Source organism: Cinclus cinclus, chromosome 13 (assembly GCF_963662255.1).
Source record: "Cinclus cinclus chromosome 13, bCinCin1.1, whole genome shotgun sequence".
NCBI lineage: Eukaryota > Metazoa > Chordata > Aves > Passeriformes > Cinclidae > Cinclus > Cinclus cinclus.
The window spans coordinates 1905380-1920078 of record NC_085058.1 but is presented as its reverse complement, the minus strand read 5'-3'; the positions used below and the strand labels follow the sequence as shown (position 1 = coordinate 1920078).

General features: G+C 44.8%; 1 protein-coding gene across 1 annotated transcript in view; it reads right to left on the bottom strand.

Annotated features, from left to right (window-relative positions):
- Window positions 1-8962: 8962 nt before the first annotated feature.
- The window catches only part of PSTPIP1 (proline-serine-threonine phosphatase interacting protein 1), a 47127-nt gene continuing 41390 nt past the window's right edge, over window positions 8963-14699 (bottom strand). Inside the window, exons 12-15 of the mRNA XM_062501328.1 lie at window positions 14157-14232; window positions 12568-12638; window positions 11268-11359; window positions 8963-9802 (exon numbers count right to left, since the gene is read on the bottom strand). Of these exons, the coding sequence (XP_062357312.1) occupies window positions 9671-9802; window positions 11268-11359; window positions 12568-12638; window positions 14157-14232 (371 nt within the window). The 3' untranslated portion in view covers window positions 8963-9670. The remainder of the gene's footprint in view (window positions 9803-11267; window positions 11360-12567; window positions 12639-14156; window positions 14233-14699) is intronic.

The following is a 14699-nucleotide window of genomic DNA, read 5'->3' as shown; positions in this document are numbered from 1 at the left end:
CAGATGTGGCAGCAAGCCTGCTCACTGAATTTGATTTTCATCTTGTATTACATATTGTAAATACAGAACTAATAAGGTTGAGACGACCCTTTTACTGATTGTAAAAATCAGCATGGAGAGATTTTAAGACACACCTGTGTTGCACAAAATAAGGCTAAGGCTGCTTAAAAAGGTGGCCAGCTCTTAGCAGCTTGAAAGGCAGAAAGAAACTCCACAGTCGTGAGCCTGTACATACCCCTTTGAAATGAGGATAGTCTGGGAGAGATAACAGTGCCTGTGCTTGTTAATCTGCTGGAAGACATGGATTTGAAGTACAAATGACTCAACAGTACTTGCATGTAAATGAAGGAAGTCCTGTTTCCTCTTTAAAATGCAGAATATTTGTGCTGGAATGTGGAAACTACTTAGTATTTTACAACTTTTTTATAATCTAAACAAAGTCCAACTGAACTTTTAACTGCTGTGAATTAGTTTTTTCTAGGAACCAGTGGCCTGCTTGCATTGCACAGTTTGTAGTAGGTCTTGGATGTGTGAATGAAGTTATGGTGGTGGTTGAGTTTTCTAAAATACAAAATCAAACTTCACCCTGCCCCCAACCAAACACAGATTTCCAAGGGTCTAATATACCACATCTTGTTTGATTCACTGAAGCTGGGAACAAGTGGTGTAGGTCTGTGGCTTCCCTTACTGAAAAAAATGAATAAACTTTGGCTTGCGTTAGGCGGGAGTATTGGTGTGGCTGTAGTTGGGTCTTCCTAATTCATACAGTCATATCTGACAGTGTATTTTAGGGGACAAGAGATGGTTTAGTTTCATTATAGCTCTCCCCCCCCCCCCCTTGACTCTTGTGTCTGGCCTTTTAAGTTCCTATATCAATTTCTTCTTGGCTGTCTTGTAGCTGGAGTCTGAGAAGGCAGTTCTCATGAGCCTCTTATTAGGGTGCTGAAAGGGGGAGTAAAGCACAAGACTTGCAGTGCTCTGTACTTCAGTCACTTGAATAGCAGTGAGAACAACATAACCCAATTCAAAAGCCCTGAAGGCAGTTCTAATCTCCTGTGTTAAACCCCTCTGGAGCAGGCAAGGTTTACTGCTGCAGGTGAATTCCATGCCTGTGTGCTCCATGTAGCACACATGGATTCACTCAGTCTGAATCATTTCCTGTGCACCCTCATAAGAGGCTGATGAGAACTGCAGGGTCTCATTCACACTGTGGTCTAGTAAAGCATGATCATCTGTATTTGTCTTATTAAACAGAGAGAAGTGGTCTAACAAGCTCAATTTTACAAAGTTACTGGGAAAAAAAAATCTGCCTTGAGAGCCAGAAGACGACAGCTCATGAGCTTCTTCAGTAGTTGCAGTTTGAGATGAGATTTGAGAAAAGTGCTTTTGATAATAGTATCAGTGATAGCCTTCAGAGTGCAGTTAGTGAATCTTGTAACTGACTTAATCTTAGGCCTGAGACCAATCCTTCTAGAATGCACAACAAGTCTGCAAGTGCAGTGGATCTTTGTTGTTCCCTGGGCCGTGTCCTGCAGCAGCAGCACGCTCTGGGGTGACTGCAGTGCTTGGAGAATGCCAGCTGAGCCTCTGCCCTGCCTCTTGCAGTCTTTGCTCTTGGGTGTCACCCCTACTGCCTGGGTAGCTGTCCTTGCTACATGTAATAGGTTTAATTTTACTTGCATGACCTTTTTCAAAACTCATGTTGGTCATCTTTCCTTGCTGATGTCTCTAGCCTCTTACAGCTGATCTCTTTCCCCTGGAGCTGCAGTGAGCAGTTGGGAATCTCTCTTGGGGGCAGCATCTTTTAAACCGTGCTGTATGCTTGGGCTATTGGTAGTAGGCACAGAGTAGACTTCCATCTGTGCTACATCTGAACTTGTGAGCACAAAGCTATTGCTGTGATGAAGTGCCCTATAAAGTTGCTGTAGGCTGTGCCTGGTTGTGGGAGGGTAAGATGCTGGCAGTCAGTTAACCTGTTTCCCACTGTCCTGCGTATCAGTCTCGTATTCCTGGACTGCTTCAGCACCAATCTCTTACATCTGCTGAGATAAATGGGTTTGCTGTTTGTCTGTCTCAGCTTTGGGGCTACTCTTCAGTAATGGGACTGTGAGGAGGAGAGAGCAAACTCAGTGGCAGGTAGCAGAATTAATTGCTGCTGATCTGTTGAAAGTCTGGGTGTGATCTGATTTTGATGGGGCAGTCATAGTTTGCCTGTGTCTTACACATCAGTAGTGTGAACTTTGCCCTTCTACCTCCCCATGAAAGGATTATCTGCAACAAACCTACAAGATAGTCCTGCAATAAGTCTTGGTTCTGTATACCATAGCACACAGTTGGGTGTTTAAAATAAGGTTAAATTGCAGATAGCTTGGAGGAGGAGGTGCTGGGGAAGCACAGCTGTACAGGTGCTCCATGGCCTTGTGCTGCACCCTGGATGTGTTTCATGTCCTGGCATCTGCCTGGGATGGTATAGGTAAATACTGATTTTCTCCTTTATTTCTTCAGTTGGCAGTTGCCTTCACAGTACAGGTTTTGTGCTCACAATACATATTTAGTCCAGGCATATGCCTTTGATTTAGTCCTTGTGACTGCAGTAATCCCTGCTGGCTCTGTGCTTGGCAACAGCTGTTGCTTCTTTCAGTGCCTGGACTCCAGGACAGGAGTTTAGTTGTTTTGTGTGGGATATTTACACTGTAGATGGACACAAAGTACAGTTTATTCATCATTTAAAACCAGGGCCGAATCTGTAGATTAAGCGTGGATGTGAACTTAAACCTGCACAAGTGAGAGGCTAGCAGAGCTCCCGTCTGGGCATCTGATACTTGGTGATCCTTCTGGAGCAGGCAAAGAAGCTTTTTTTTTTTCCTAGTGATATGCACTGAACCACACATTTTCTCTCACCTGCTCCTCTTCAACCTGAATGCTAAAGATATGTCACAGCTTTTGAGTTTAAACTTTTTTGTCTGCCAGGGGAAAGCCTGCAAACTGGGTTGCTTGGGGTAAAGAACCACAGCAGTGAGGGACCGTGGAGCTGTTGCTGTTGCCACTCCAGAGAGTAGGCAGAGAAAGCTTTGCTTTCATTTGGATGTGTGGTGCTTCAGAGACCAGCTCTTTTTACCAAATGGCCTCCTACCCATTTCAAAGAATAAGCATTTCCCAGGATAGCTGTCCTGCCAGACCTTTGCTAGGTCAGGCTGTGACTGAAGAACTGGAATGCATTTCCCTCGTGTAAATAAAACACTTAAGCAAACCACTGGCAGTTGTGGGGCTTGACAGTATCTAGGATGCCTTGCATGCAAAACAGTCTGGTCTAGAAAAACACTTCTGAAATGGAGTTCTGAGGTTTTTCTCCCAACTGGACAAAGGAAGAAGCAAGATCTACTCTTGTCTGAATGAGTCTGCTACTGAACTGCATTGAACAAGTCTGCCAGCACAGGAGGTGGGTGAAGGGGTAGTGTTCACGTTCTCAGCTGAGAGTAGGAGAAGGATAAATCACCTGTGGCACCCAAGTACTGTGCCAGCCTTTACCAAGTACCTCACGGGCAACAGGCAGGACTTAATTCCGAGTACACGCTGTAGAACTAAGCGCTCCTTTGTACTTGCAGGACTTGGAGAACGCCCCATCCTTGGGAAGCATGTTTTATGCTAATAGCCTTGCACGCTGTGAAGTGTTTTTGCCCTTTGAGTCCAATGTCCATTTTGAAAGCTTAAATCCAGCATTTATTCTGATAACTTTGTTTTCCTCCTCTACAGTAATACCTTCAGCATTAAAAAAATGTGCATTGAGGATACATTACAGGCACTGAGGAAACGTAAGTTAAATTTAGAGCTTGTGCTGGCTGATAAGTGCTGTGGTTATACAAGCTGGCACAGGACCCTACAGAGCAGGGAGGATGCATTTCTCCAGATGCCTCCTCTCCCTCTTTGTTTTTGAATCCTCCCATGGCTGCTGACTTGCGCAGTGGCCTAGTAAAACCTTTAGCTGCTACGTAGCAAAGTCACTGTCGCTTAGGTCTCCCTTCCTCGCCCAGGGCTCACACACAAGAAGAGCTGCGCAGCCCTTCTCCAAAGACAAAGCACTTCTCACGTCTGTCAGTGCATTGAAAGCTTTCCCATTCACACTTACGCTAGCGTTCTTATCCTGGGAAGGTTAAAGTTCACCAGTTTCCCAAGAAGTTCCTCCATGGACTGTTATGGCTTAAAAATTCAGAACAATTCTTCTTTAGATGCAGCTGTTGAGGATTTGTGCCGTTGCAGAGTGGGAATGCACTGAACTGCCCCAGGCGCTCCCTGCACTGTGTGAGTGTTATCTCATGTGTGCACCCCCTTTCCTCAGAGCCGGCCGCTCCTATTACAAAACAAGCACTGCGTACACGACGTAATTTGTCCTTTGGTACGAGATTTTCCAGCAAATATTGATTCGACCACCACGCAGTGCTCGCTTGTTTAAGCTGGGTCTGGGATTGAACAATCACCAGAATGCTGAGTGTGCCAGGAGGATTTTCAGCTCCGTGTCAGAGTGGATTACAAACCCTCTATGATGAATGGGGAAACTGAGGGGTGAGGTGCGACTTCTCCAGAGTCACACCTTTGCTTCGCAAAGCCATTGAGTTATTCAAGGGTTTAGCCTGGGCTGCTTGAACAACCCAAGTGTGTAATCCAACACGCAGGAAAACTCATTCAGGTTTAGGCTGGAATGTCTTGAGCTGTGCTGTGTGTCCGTTCACCCTGAAGCAGAGGCTGCGACAAATGCCTGAATTTCAGTCAAAGAGAATTTAAGTCAAAACACCGTTCATGCAGCTGCACCTCATTCAGCACTGCACCTATTAATACAGTGGTTCATTCTCTTTATGTCTGCCTTGATTTGGTGCTTCGGTTGAATTCTGGTAAGGGCAGGAAAGCTGGGATAGTGTGCTGTTTTTTGTTTCCAAATCTGGTTAGCACTGGCTTTTTTAGAGCTGGTAAGTAAATTCCTCCTGCTTTCAAACACCCTTTTGGGGTGTCTGTTCCCACTTCACCTCTGCCCCCCCGGTTATTCTTGTACCCTTGGTCCTCAGGATGGATGATATGTGGAGTCCCTGGTTATAAACTCGAAGCTGTGTCCAAGTTGAGGTCTCTTTGCCTGGAGGTTTTGGATGATACTGTCTTTCCCCTTAGAAATCGCAGGGATGTCAGTTCTGATTTCTGCCGATTTTGCTGGGAGGTCACAGTGACTTCTGTTAGAGTTTTCTAGCTAAAGTCTGTGCTTTCAGCCAGAATAGAACAACACAGCAAATCTGCCTTTTGGGCCAGTGTGTGGGACAGAACGGCTGCAGCCGCATGGCACGCAGCAGTGACAGGCTGTAAATGTGCTCCTAACGGTGCCCCTGCAGCTTTGTGCCAGACCAGGTGTCAGCCATCCTTTAGCAGCTGGTGGAAGGGCAAGTTGAGCACTGTACCGTGTGTAACTGGCTAATTTGATGGAAATATGATTATCCAGCTATTCTAGAAACACATCAGATTTGCACTGTGCAGGATCCAGGAGTGCACAAATCTGCAGATAACTGTGGCTCTGAGCAAAACGTGAGCTGGCTGCTGAATTTAGGTAATTGCTAACAAGGAATAGATGATGGCTAACAGTTTGATCAGTTATTTGCTCTCTCAAGTGAATGCGGCATTGGCATTTTGTTAATAATGTAATCACAGGCAGGACACTAATTCCTCTTCCAGAATCTAATTCTCCACACAAGTACTCTTCCCCTACAAAACCCAGCCCATCAGCCCCTGTAGTCCCTCAGTAGCCATTTGTTTTCCAGAAGGCAGATAAGACTCAGCATTGTAACTTTGTTTCCTTTCTTGCTCATAAGCTGTGAGTGTTCCTATTTGAGTACATGGGCAGTACTGATACTTGTGTGGCTGGTGACTGTTCCTGTGTTCAATGCCCCAGCCCTGCAAACTGGAGAACAAGAAAACAAGGGAAAAGAGATGGTGTTGAGCAGTCTAGGCTGCTGTTCAGGCCTGTACAGTTTGTCCTGCCCCATAGAGTTGTTGCCACTCCACACTGAAGGTTAACAGTGACTTTTCATGCTATGTTTGCATAGCAGTGATGGAGACTCCCCTGTGCTCTCCAAGCCTGCACAGTTAAGGCACAGCACAGTGCTACTGCCAGGAGGTTCTGTGGTACCACAAAGTGTGAGTTACCCACCAGTGCTGAGGTTGGGTGTTCCTTAATGCCCACCACCTGCTTATCTTGAAAGGCATCTTCTCTTGGCATCCATGTGCTTCCACTTCAACTGCATTCCGTAATGGGTAAGGTATGAGCTGCAACTGGGAGAAAATCACCTCTCCAGAGGAGACTCACGCTACCAGTTCATCTCTGGAGACAGGAATGAAGCCAAAGTAAGAGTTCCTACTGTTTATGCCTTCTGATGATCTGTCACCACTTTGGCTGTTATGTGCTGGGATTGTTCATGCTGCAGAGCTCAAGCCAGGGCTCCTCAGGGAGGTGGCAAACACTTCACACCTTGAACAGTCTCTGTGCTCCTGCTGTTACTACATGCTCAGCTGGGAAGAGGTTGATTTCTTCCTATTAGCTGCCCTTCCTTTTAGTTGTTGGAAATGCTGGAAGCTGCATGGCTCTACAGATCACTGAGCTTGGCAGGAGGCCTGGCTGTGTTGGCTGTGCTAGAGCTGGGTCTATTGGATCTCTCTGTTTCTAGTCTAGTACTACTTTGCTGTTACTTCTGGCTTGTGGGCTCTTAATATGCAGAAATCTGTTCTGTGCAGAGATGGACCTCACCCTACACTTGCAGACATTTCCTAATTATGTGTAGTTGTCATTGGTTAAATGTTATTTCATACAGGTTTTCCTGTTCTTCTCCTTAATTGGTAATAAATGGTAAAAGAGAACAATACACATGTTTTGACTTTAGTATAAGAATGCCACTGGAAAGGGCCCATTTCAGTTAGTTTTCATCTTAGCTGAAAATGGAATGATAACTGTGTCAGTTTTATTGCCCAAATGTTACCAAACTGGAGAGGAAACGTTAATAAGGCCAATGTTATTAAGGCAGTAACCTACAACTGACCTTCCTACTTTTCCTACTGATGGGGGTGGGTGGATGGATGACACCTAAAATGTGGGTGTTCTCAGAGGGTGTGGGTATTTCTTGATATCTCTGTTCTATTTGTGACAAGTGCTGCCACGCAGATAGGGCAAACTGAAGAATTTGGCTGATAAGTAGTTCCAAGCCATATCTAACCAATGTGAAGCAGAGGATTCATGAGAAAACATTGCTGCTGCCTTTTCATTTCCTTAACAGTCTGGAGTCAGCATGTGGGACCCAAATGCTGTGACATGGGAGATTTTGAAATACCTATAGCCTCTTGCCATTCAACAGTGTTCACTTGGCAGAAGAAGAGATTGGTAGAAAGGAAATTGGTTTCCTGACTTCAACAACAAAAATATGGAATGATTTCATGGGAGAGAAAGAGCAGCCACCATTCCAGCAGCGCTCTGCTGGTGATGTAGGCCATGTGCTCCATGGAACCAAGGATGATCTGCAACAGGGTTTCAGGGCAATCAGGACTGGGCTCTGCAGTGCCTTGTGTGAGGTTGGGCCCCCAGAGAAGTGAAGAATCCTGCAAAATCTGTGTGGCCCACCCACATCATTAGAGAAGGTGCCTCTCGGTGTTTCTGTTCGGGTTTGGGGTTTTTTTTCTGTTAAATTAAGAGAATCTGTGAAATATCTACCTAAAGTTATTTATTTATTGTTTTATTACAGTCTTCTTTGTGGAAGATTGAGTGTTCAAGAAGTAACTGCATCAAATCTCTTGTGCTTTCGGTTTCCTCTCCTGCTGTAGCTAACAAGAGATGCTGTGGCTGTCCACTCCTAATGTCCTGGCCAAGCTGAAGCCATTGTGCACCTTTGTGTCACTTCAGGCGTGGCCACAGAAACCTCTCCTCCCTCTCCAGCCTTGGGACAGCACTGCTGGTCTTTCTCTGCTGCCTTCAGTGCCAGCCCAGCCCCTCCCGAGCCTGTGCTGATGCCAGGGGCTGAAGCCCTTGAGCCCTGGTGTGGATGTGCTGCTGGTAACCAGACCAGTGTGGGAAGGACAAACTCCTGTGCAAAGGACTGCAGGCAGCCGAAGGAAAAGGGCTGCAGCAACTTCTGCCCCATTCTTGAAGGAAGAATTTGAATAAGATTCTGCAAGTGCCTCTGAACTTCACTGTGTTTCATTTAAGCAAAGATTGCTTTAACCATTACAGCTTTTCCTTTTGTCTAAATTTCTCTTGTCTTTCTTGTGTGTCTGAGCTGACAGTGCCTCTCTCCTCCATGCCTTTCAGGTAGCAGTAAGATTAATTTTCATTGTCTTGATTCAGATTTAAGACCCAAAACCTTGATAAACGGTCATTCTGCCCCCAGAAACAGTCTGCTTTGATTTCAAATTAAATCACTAGTTTTTATTTTTTTAAATTATCTTGAATACTGAAAAGGGAAGAATGGCAGCAACTATCCATCAATCCCTTGTACAGTAGAGTAACAGTTAGAAATATTCTTAAATATTAAACTAAAAAGACTGATGGAGATTAAATCTGTGCAGTACAGTGAACCTGTACAGTGCAGTATCTCTGAAGAGGTTTTGTTGAAGAATGAGCACATTTCCCAGGATGTCCCTGTGGCAGCTTTCTCAGAGGTGCAGAGACTGCAGGCAGCAGATGGAGCCAGAGCAGCCCATGGGCAGGAGAGGAGAGGCTGAGCACTGGAAGGGAGGGAGGCTGCCCTGCTGACATTGCAGGGGGAGGTCATTGGCAAATCTCTGGTGCTCAGGAGAGAGGAACCAGGGCAGTACAGCACTGCTGGAGGCTTGGCTTAGCTGGTCATTGTGTTGTTGGATTTTTAAACTTCATAATCCCAGAGAGGCATTAGGGAAACCTTCCAGCCAGGCAAAAGCAAGCCTTGGGCCCATCATCTGTCCCAGAACCCAGTACAAAGCAGAGCCATGGCTGACATGGATTTCATTATGTTAGGAGATGGTTGTGATGGCGAGTGCCTCATGTTTCCCTGCTAGGGATGTGTCCCAGTCCTCCAGGTGCTCCTTTCTGGCTGCATTCACTGTTTCTGTTTGTGTTTTCATCCATGACTGATAAGCCATCTGTGTGAAAAATTTTTCCTCTGTGAAAAATGCCAGCATGGCCTGTGCATGGAGAGAAAGGGACCCATGGCAGAGAACGTGGCTGTGACCATCAGGGTGGCTCCCAGGCTGGCTGGACACAGTCCTCCCTCCTGGAGAAACTGCACTTGCTTCTGTGATCTTTTCCCTTTGTACAGTTGAGGTCTGGATTTTCTTTCAGGATTTTCCTTCAGGATTTTCTTTCTTTCAGGATTTTCCTGCCAGGATCACCGAGCTTTGAGACGCTGCTGGCAGCACAGTGTGCTGAGGGTAGGACTGTGCCAAAACATGCAAGTCCTAATCTCTCAGGAGTGATGATGGTTTTTTCAGATAGTGTAGGCCAGGAGAGTAATGGGATGAGGCAGGAGCAAGGGAGTAAAAAGCATGGTCAGTTGGTAATTTCCTGACTGGTAGTTGTAGAAAACATTATTATTGGGATGACTTGGTCAGCTGAAGCAGATCTTGTGTACTGACTGTTTACAGTAATAGAATATTTGTAAAGTCTGAGAACTTTCCATCAAAGCTTTTCAAGATAAGAGCCTGGCACGAAGCCTCGCTGTCCGTTCCTTTCTGCTGTCCACCAGCCGTCCTCATTTTCTGCAATCACAACTACAATGTCTCCTTCCCTGATGTCCAGTTCATCCACGTTCTGAAAGGACACAGGGAGAAGAAATGTAGTTAGCCTGAGAGCACAGGAGGGCCCAAGCAGGTATCTGGTTCTGAAATACCAGACAGTGAGCGATAAAGCATTTTGGCTATTTCCTTAAGATCCTCAGATTTCCCCAGCCTCCATGGTGTCTCCTCCAGCACAACCTGATGGTTGTATCACTGGGGAAGTCCAGAAATGGTTAAACACCACTCTCCCATGACCTGCATAGTTTGCAGGTGTTACTAAATGAAACAGAGCATATCTTGATTCCTAAGGGGGATAACAGTGCCTCTGCTAATCCATGCCTGAAATATGTCTCTTCGTTCTTTTAGCAGGGAACAGCAGTGACTAGTGGGAGAGAGTGACTCTTGGACATCAGTGACTTTCATCCCCAGACAAATGCAGTAGCTGCAAATAAGCTTTCCCTGAGTTCCCAGGCAGCCAGCAGTGTTCAGTGGTGCTGTCCTATTTTCCATAGGAAACCACTTTGCTGCCCACAGTGTAGTAAATAGAAAACAGCATAAGGGAGGCTTCCAGAGATGTTTGAGGTGTCAGCTAAAACTAATTTTAATGCACCTGAGTAGGTAAGAATGGACTCAAAAAATGAGAGGCCTCAATGTACAATATACTAAAGGTATATTTTCTCAGAAGGGAATATCCCTGTGTGGCACAATTTTAAGGGACTCCTGGAGTAATGAGGTGATCCAGTAGTCTCCTTAGGGGAACTGCCATTAACAGTGAAGTGCTTTCAACTGTACATGCATGAAATTTCATGTAAATAATAAAAGAAAGTTTAAAATGAAGCAAAAAAAATGACAACATCAAATGAAAGGCATTGGAATACTGCTGTACCTAAGAAAAGTGCTCCTTTTGAGCATTTTCTCCATTTTCATCATTTATCTGGCTATCTATTTGGTCACTGTCACATTTCTTCAACGTTTGTGGCAGGTCTCTTGGTGTGAGGCTCTCTCTGCACTGAGATGTAAGACCTCCTGGATGCTGTTTCTTCTGCTGATCTAAAGCTAATAAAAGGAACTTTTAAACCGACATGTAAAGCAAATGGGGTTGGAGTCCAGGTTCTGGAGTCCATCTGGATTAGCAAATATTTATAACCAATCCATTCACAACCTTTTACTAATGGTATTCTGCCTGATCAGGACTGGAGTCAGGGGGAGTTCAATATCCCAGTGAAGGATGCAGGTTGTTCTCTTTAACAGTCTTTTGTTGGCAGACGAGCCATATCCACTGCGATTCTGCAGCCTGCAGCATGGAAGTACAGGGAAAGAATGTTCTTTATGGAATTCTGTCCTCTAGAGCATGCTAAACTGGAGCAGGACACGTCGTGTCCCTGGCTGTAAAATGACAGTAACATCTTCACAGAATTTACACTTCCAAGATGTTTCAATCAGCATAATTTCTTTTAAATGTGATGCTATAAAGTATTTATTTTGAAGCCTTTTTTTACCTGGGCTGTGTAGTCATAAAGTACTCTGTAGTCCTGTGATGTCCCAGCATTTTCATTTACAAAAAGCGATGCATAGACTCCGTCTGTTCTCTCTGCAACGGGGGGAAAAAAAGGGAAGAAATACTCACCACAGAAACAAAGAGTTCAGTTGCTTATAAATGTGTGGGATCATATGCAAGAGTTCACAAATACAAGGGTTCTGTTCTCTCTCTGCCTGGAGATGCACATGTATAGAAAAGCTGCTGTGAACTGTAGGTAAAGTCTTGCAGAAAAACTGCCTCCCATTCATGGGATGACAATACACCCATTGGCCTTTGTGGGAGGTCGGAAACTAGCTCCAGCCTCAGGTTGGGAAAAAGGTTTACCCTGGTAAAACACAATCCAAGTCATCCAAGGAGGGAAACACTCTGATTAAAATGGTTTTAAAATGTTGCTACTGGGGGGTATACAATTCTAGCAGTTCCATGGCTCACATAGGACTTTTCCCCTTGAGAAAAATGGGAAATACTGTGCCAATGGGTCACCAGAGATTTTCCAGTGGTTTATATAGTTCTCACAAAGCTATTTGTCACGGACATAACTTTTTTTGCAGATGTTTTGTTTTAATACAGCTTCTTGTAATTAGGGAAACTTCTCATTTCTTCCCAGCATTTGCCTAGGAGCTTCCCCTGCTGAGCACCAAATGCAGCAAGAGAGTCTGGGCTGTGTTTCTGGGTGCCCAAGCAGGCAGGTCTGACAGAGGCAGTTGATTTTAAAGCTGTTGGAAAACGGCTTTTCTTTTGGTAAGAACTGCAGTTAAAATGCTTTTGTTTGCTGTCAAACCAATAAAAAAAAAGTCATAAACCGTTGCCTTCTACATAGTCAAAATACAGTGTTTTAAATATCATCTGGTAAATTCCTAGTTATAAGGATTACAAGACAACAGTGTAACTGTGAGGTGAGGTGGATATTGGTATTCATAAGCCATGTGCCTGGTGTGTTAAAATGTTTGTGTATTTTCTGGGGTGTTTTAGTGGTAGTTATGCTACACAAGGGAAAAACTAGTATCTATGTCAGACTGCTGCTCTGAAGGTACAGGCCTCTCCTGCCTAGATGGAGATTTTGAAGAATATATGGATTATTTGGCACTTTAAACTGGGAAACTTGTTTCATACACATTCAAGCAAAGTTCATTTCCAGACTACTCTTGCCTGCCAACATGTGAATATCTGCTGTACATTTCTGCTCCATGTCAAAGCCAGGTTTAGCAACATGATCTAAAACAAACACATCTGGTGAACTCATTTCCTGCAGAGCATACCCAGAGGAGGGGCTGAAGGAGTGGCAGTTTCCATGTTGTTTTTGCTGCTCCCATGCAGTAGTCCAGAGAATCTGCAGAACCAAAAGAAGCCAAAACCAAAATGAGTGAACAGGCCTGGGTGTGAGCATTCCTTCATCTCAGCTCTCTGACTCAGCCTTCCCTCCATCTGCTTGACAGAGTAGATGTCACCCCTTCCCATGGCCTTCTATTTTCTTTTATGCTGTAGATATATTTATCTTCCATTAAAAATATATTTTTAAAAGTGCAGCAGATTATTGAACTATCAGCCTTCACTAAATTGTGCATGAAATGCAGCAGATAATATTTTTTGTAGAGCCAAAGGCTCATGGTGTGAAACTCCAATTATTTCACAATGTTAAAATGATGAAAATTGTCAGTTGCTTGTAAGAGATTAGCATCTCTTTGTGTTTAAGGAAAACCCTGATACGATTTAAAATACAGAGCTTGTGTAACAAGCCTTTCTAAAAGCTGTGTGTTTAAGTGAATTTTAATTTTAATCTATCCCAAGTTATTTCCTATATCACAGCTGGGTGCTGAAGACTAAGTAAAGTGAGAAAATGGGTTAGGATTCTCAAGCAGAGATAGAAATAGCATTGCATGCTTAAGGCATATTTAAAGGGTCTGATTTTTCAGCTAGTGAACATTCAGTTTTTCTGGAAAATGGATATCCTATCTCAGGAGTTCCTGAAAAACTCAGGCTGAGTCTTTCTAGGCTCCTTGTCCATGCTGCTCACAGTTGTGTTCTCAACAGCAGTACAATTGCCTTATGTAACTGCACAGGATGCAGCATTGAATTCATTATTAGAGAAGATCCAGTTTCCAACTGAAAAACAAAGTGTTGTGTATAACCCTGACCAGCTCACTGGCAAGCCTGGACCACATTTCAAATGGGAGAGCACTGCCTGCTTCCTGTCCTTGCCGTGTCACAGGGCTTATTAAATTAGAAATCTCTTCTGCTTTAGCTGTCATGCCCTCCCCACTGTGAATTTGCCATTTTAGTATAAAATATTTAAACCAATAGAGCCACCATGCTCTTCTGCTGCTATAACTGCATCTGTGTTCTAATATTTACCAGCAGAAACGGAGCAGAAAAAGGAAAATTGCCTCCCCAACCATCAGAATTTTCCCAGCCTGTGTTTTTTGCCTTTGATCCAGATAGAGAGCAGCTCTTTGCTCGGCTCAGCTGAAGGATGCAGGAATTGCCCTGAAGGAAAGCTCTCCCAGCCTTTGCTCCTAGCCAGATTCACCTTCACCCTCCCTGGAACAAACTGGTTTTGTTGCTACGTGCCCTGACTCAGTAGGAAAGAGGAAACGAGTGACTGGTAGCAATTGCTCGCATAGTAATTGTGGGATGAACTCATCCCCTGTCCCTCTGCCCACCAGGGCATGGCGAAATTACTCTGACTCCATTTGAATACCTTTACTTCTTCTGTCAAGTCACATTTACTGATATGTACCTGCCTCTTGCTCCAATGAGGGAAGTTACAACTTCCCATGTCGTGTTTTGTCATTAGCCGTGGCTGTTGATGGAGAAATGCCCGTTCTGGGAACTGAGCTTTGCCACTCACCTCTTCATCATGCCACAGGACTGGGTGGGGCTGCTGCTGCGCTCTCTGCTGTAGTAGTTCTCGTACCCTATGGCAGCTGCAACAGGGCCAGAAAAAGGAGATGTTCAAACAGCAAACACTGTTTTTTGCCTGCCAGAATGTGACTGGGGCTGCTGGAGCAAACTGCAGGACAGCACCTGAGTGCCCTCACCTGCAATGTGGCTGGAGCAGCTCAGGGAAACCTGGGGGCTTGGCAAAAGCCATTCCAGTGGCAGGAAACAGCCATGGTGGCAAGGCACCTTTGGTCTGAGGCCCCATTCCAAGAGCTGTGACCGCCCTAATGAGGAAGGCAGTTTCCTCCATGGCTGTTTCTTCTACTGCCTCAAAGCTCAGGATCTAAGGGGGCAGAGTACAGTCATTGGAAGCCCTAAGCAGTTCATGATAGAATTTGCTGCAGCACATTTTGTTCCTCTTTCCCCTCAATGTATCCAGTCAGGAATTTTTGTCTGAGCTGGGGAATTTCTAAGTATTATTGCCTGCAGCAATAACGAGCAATTTCCTGGT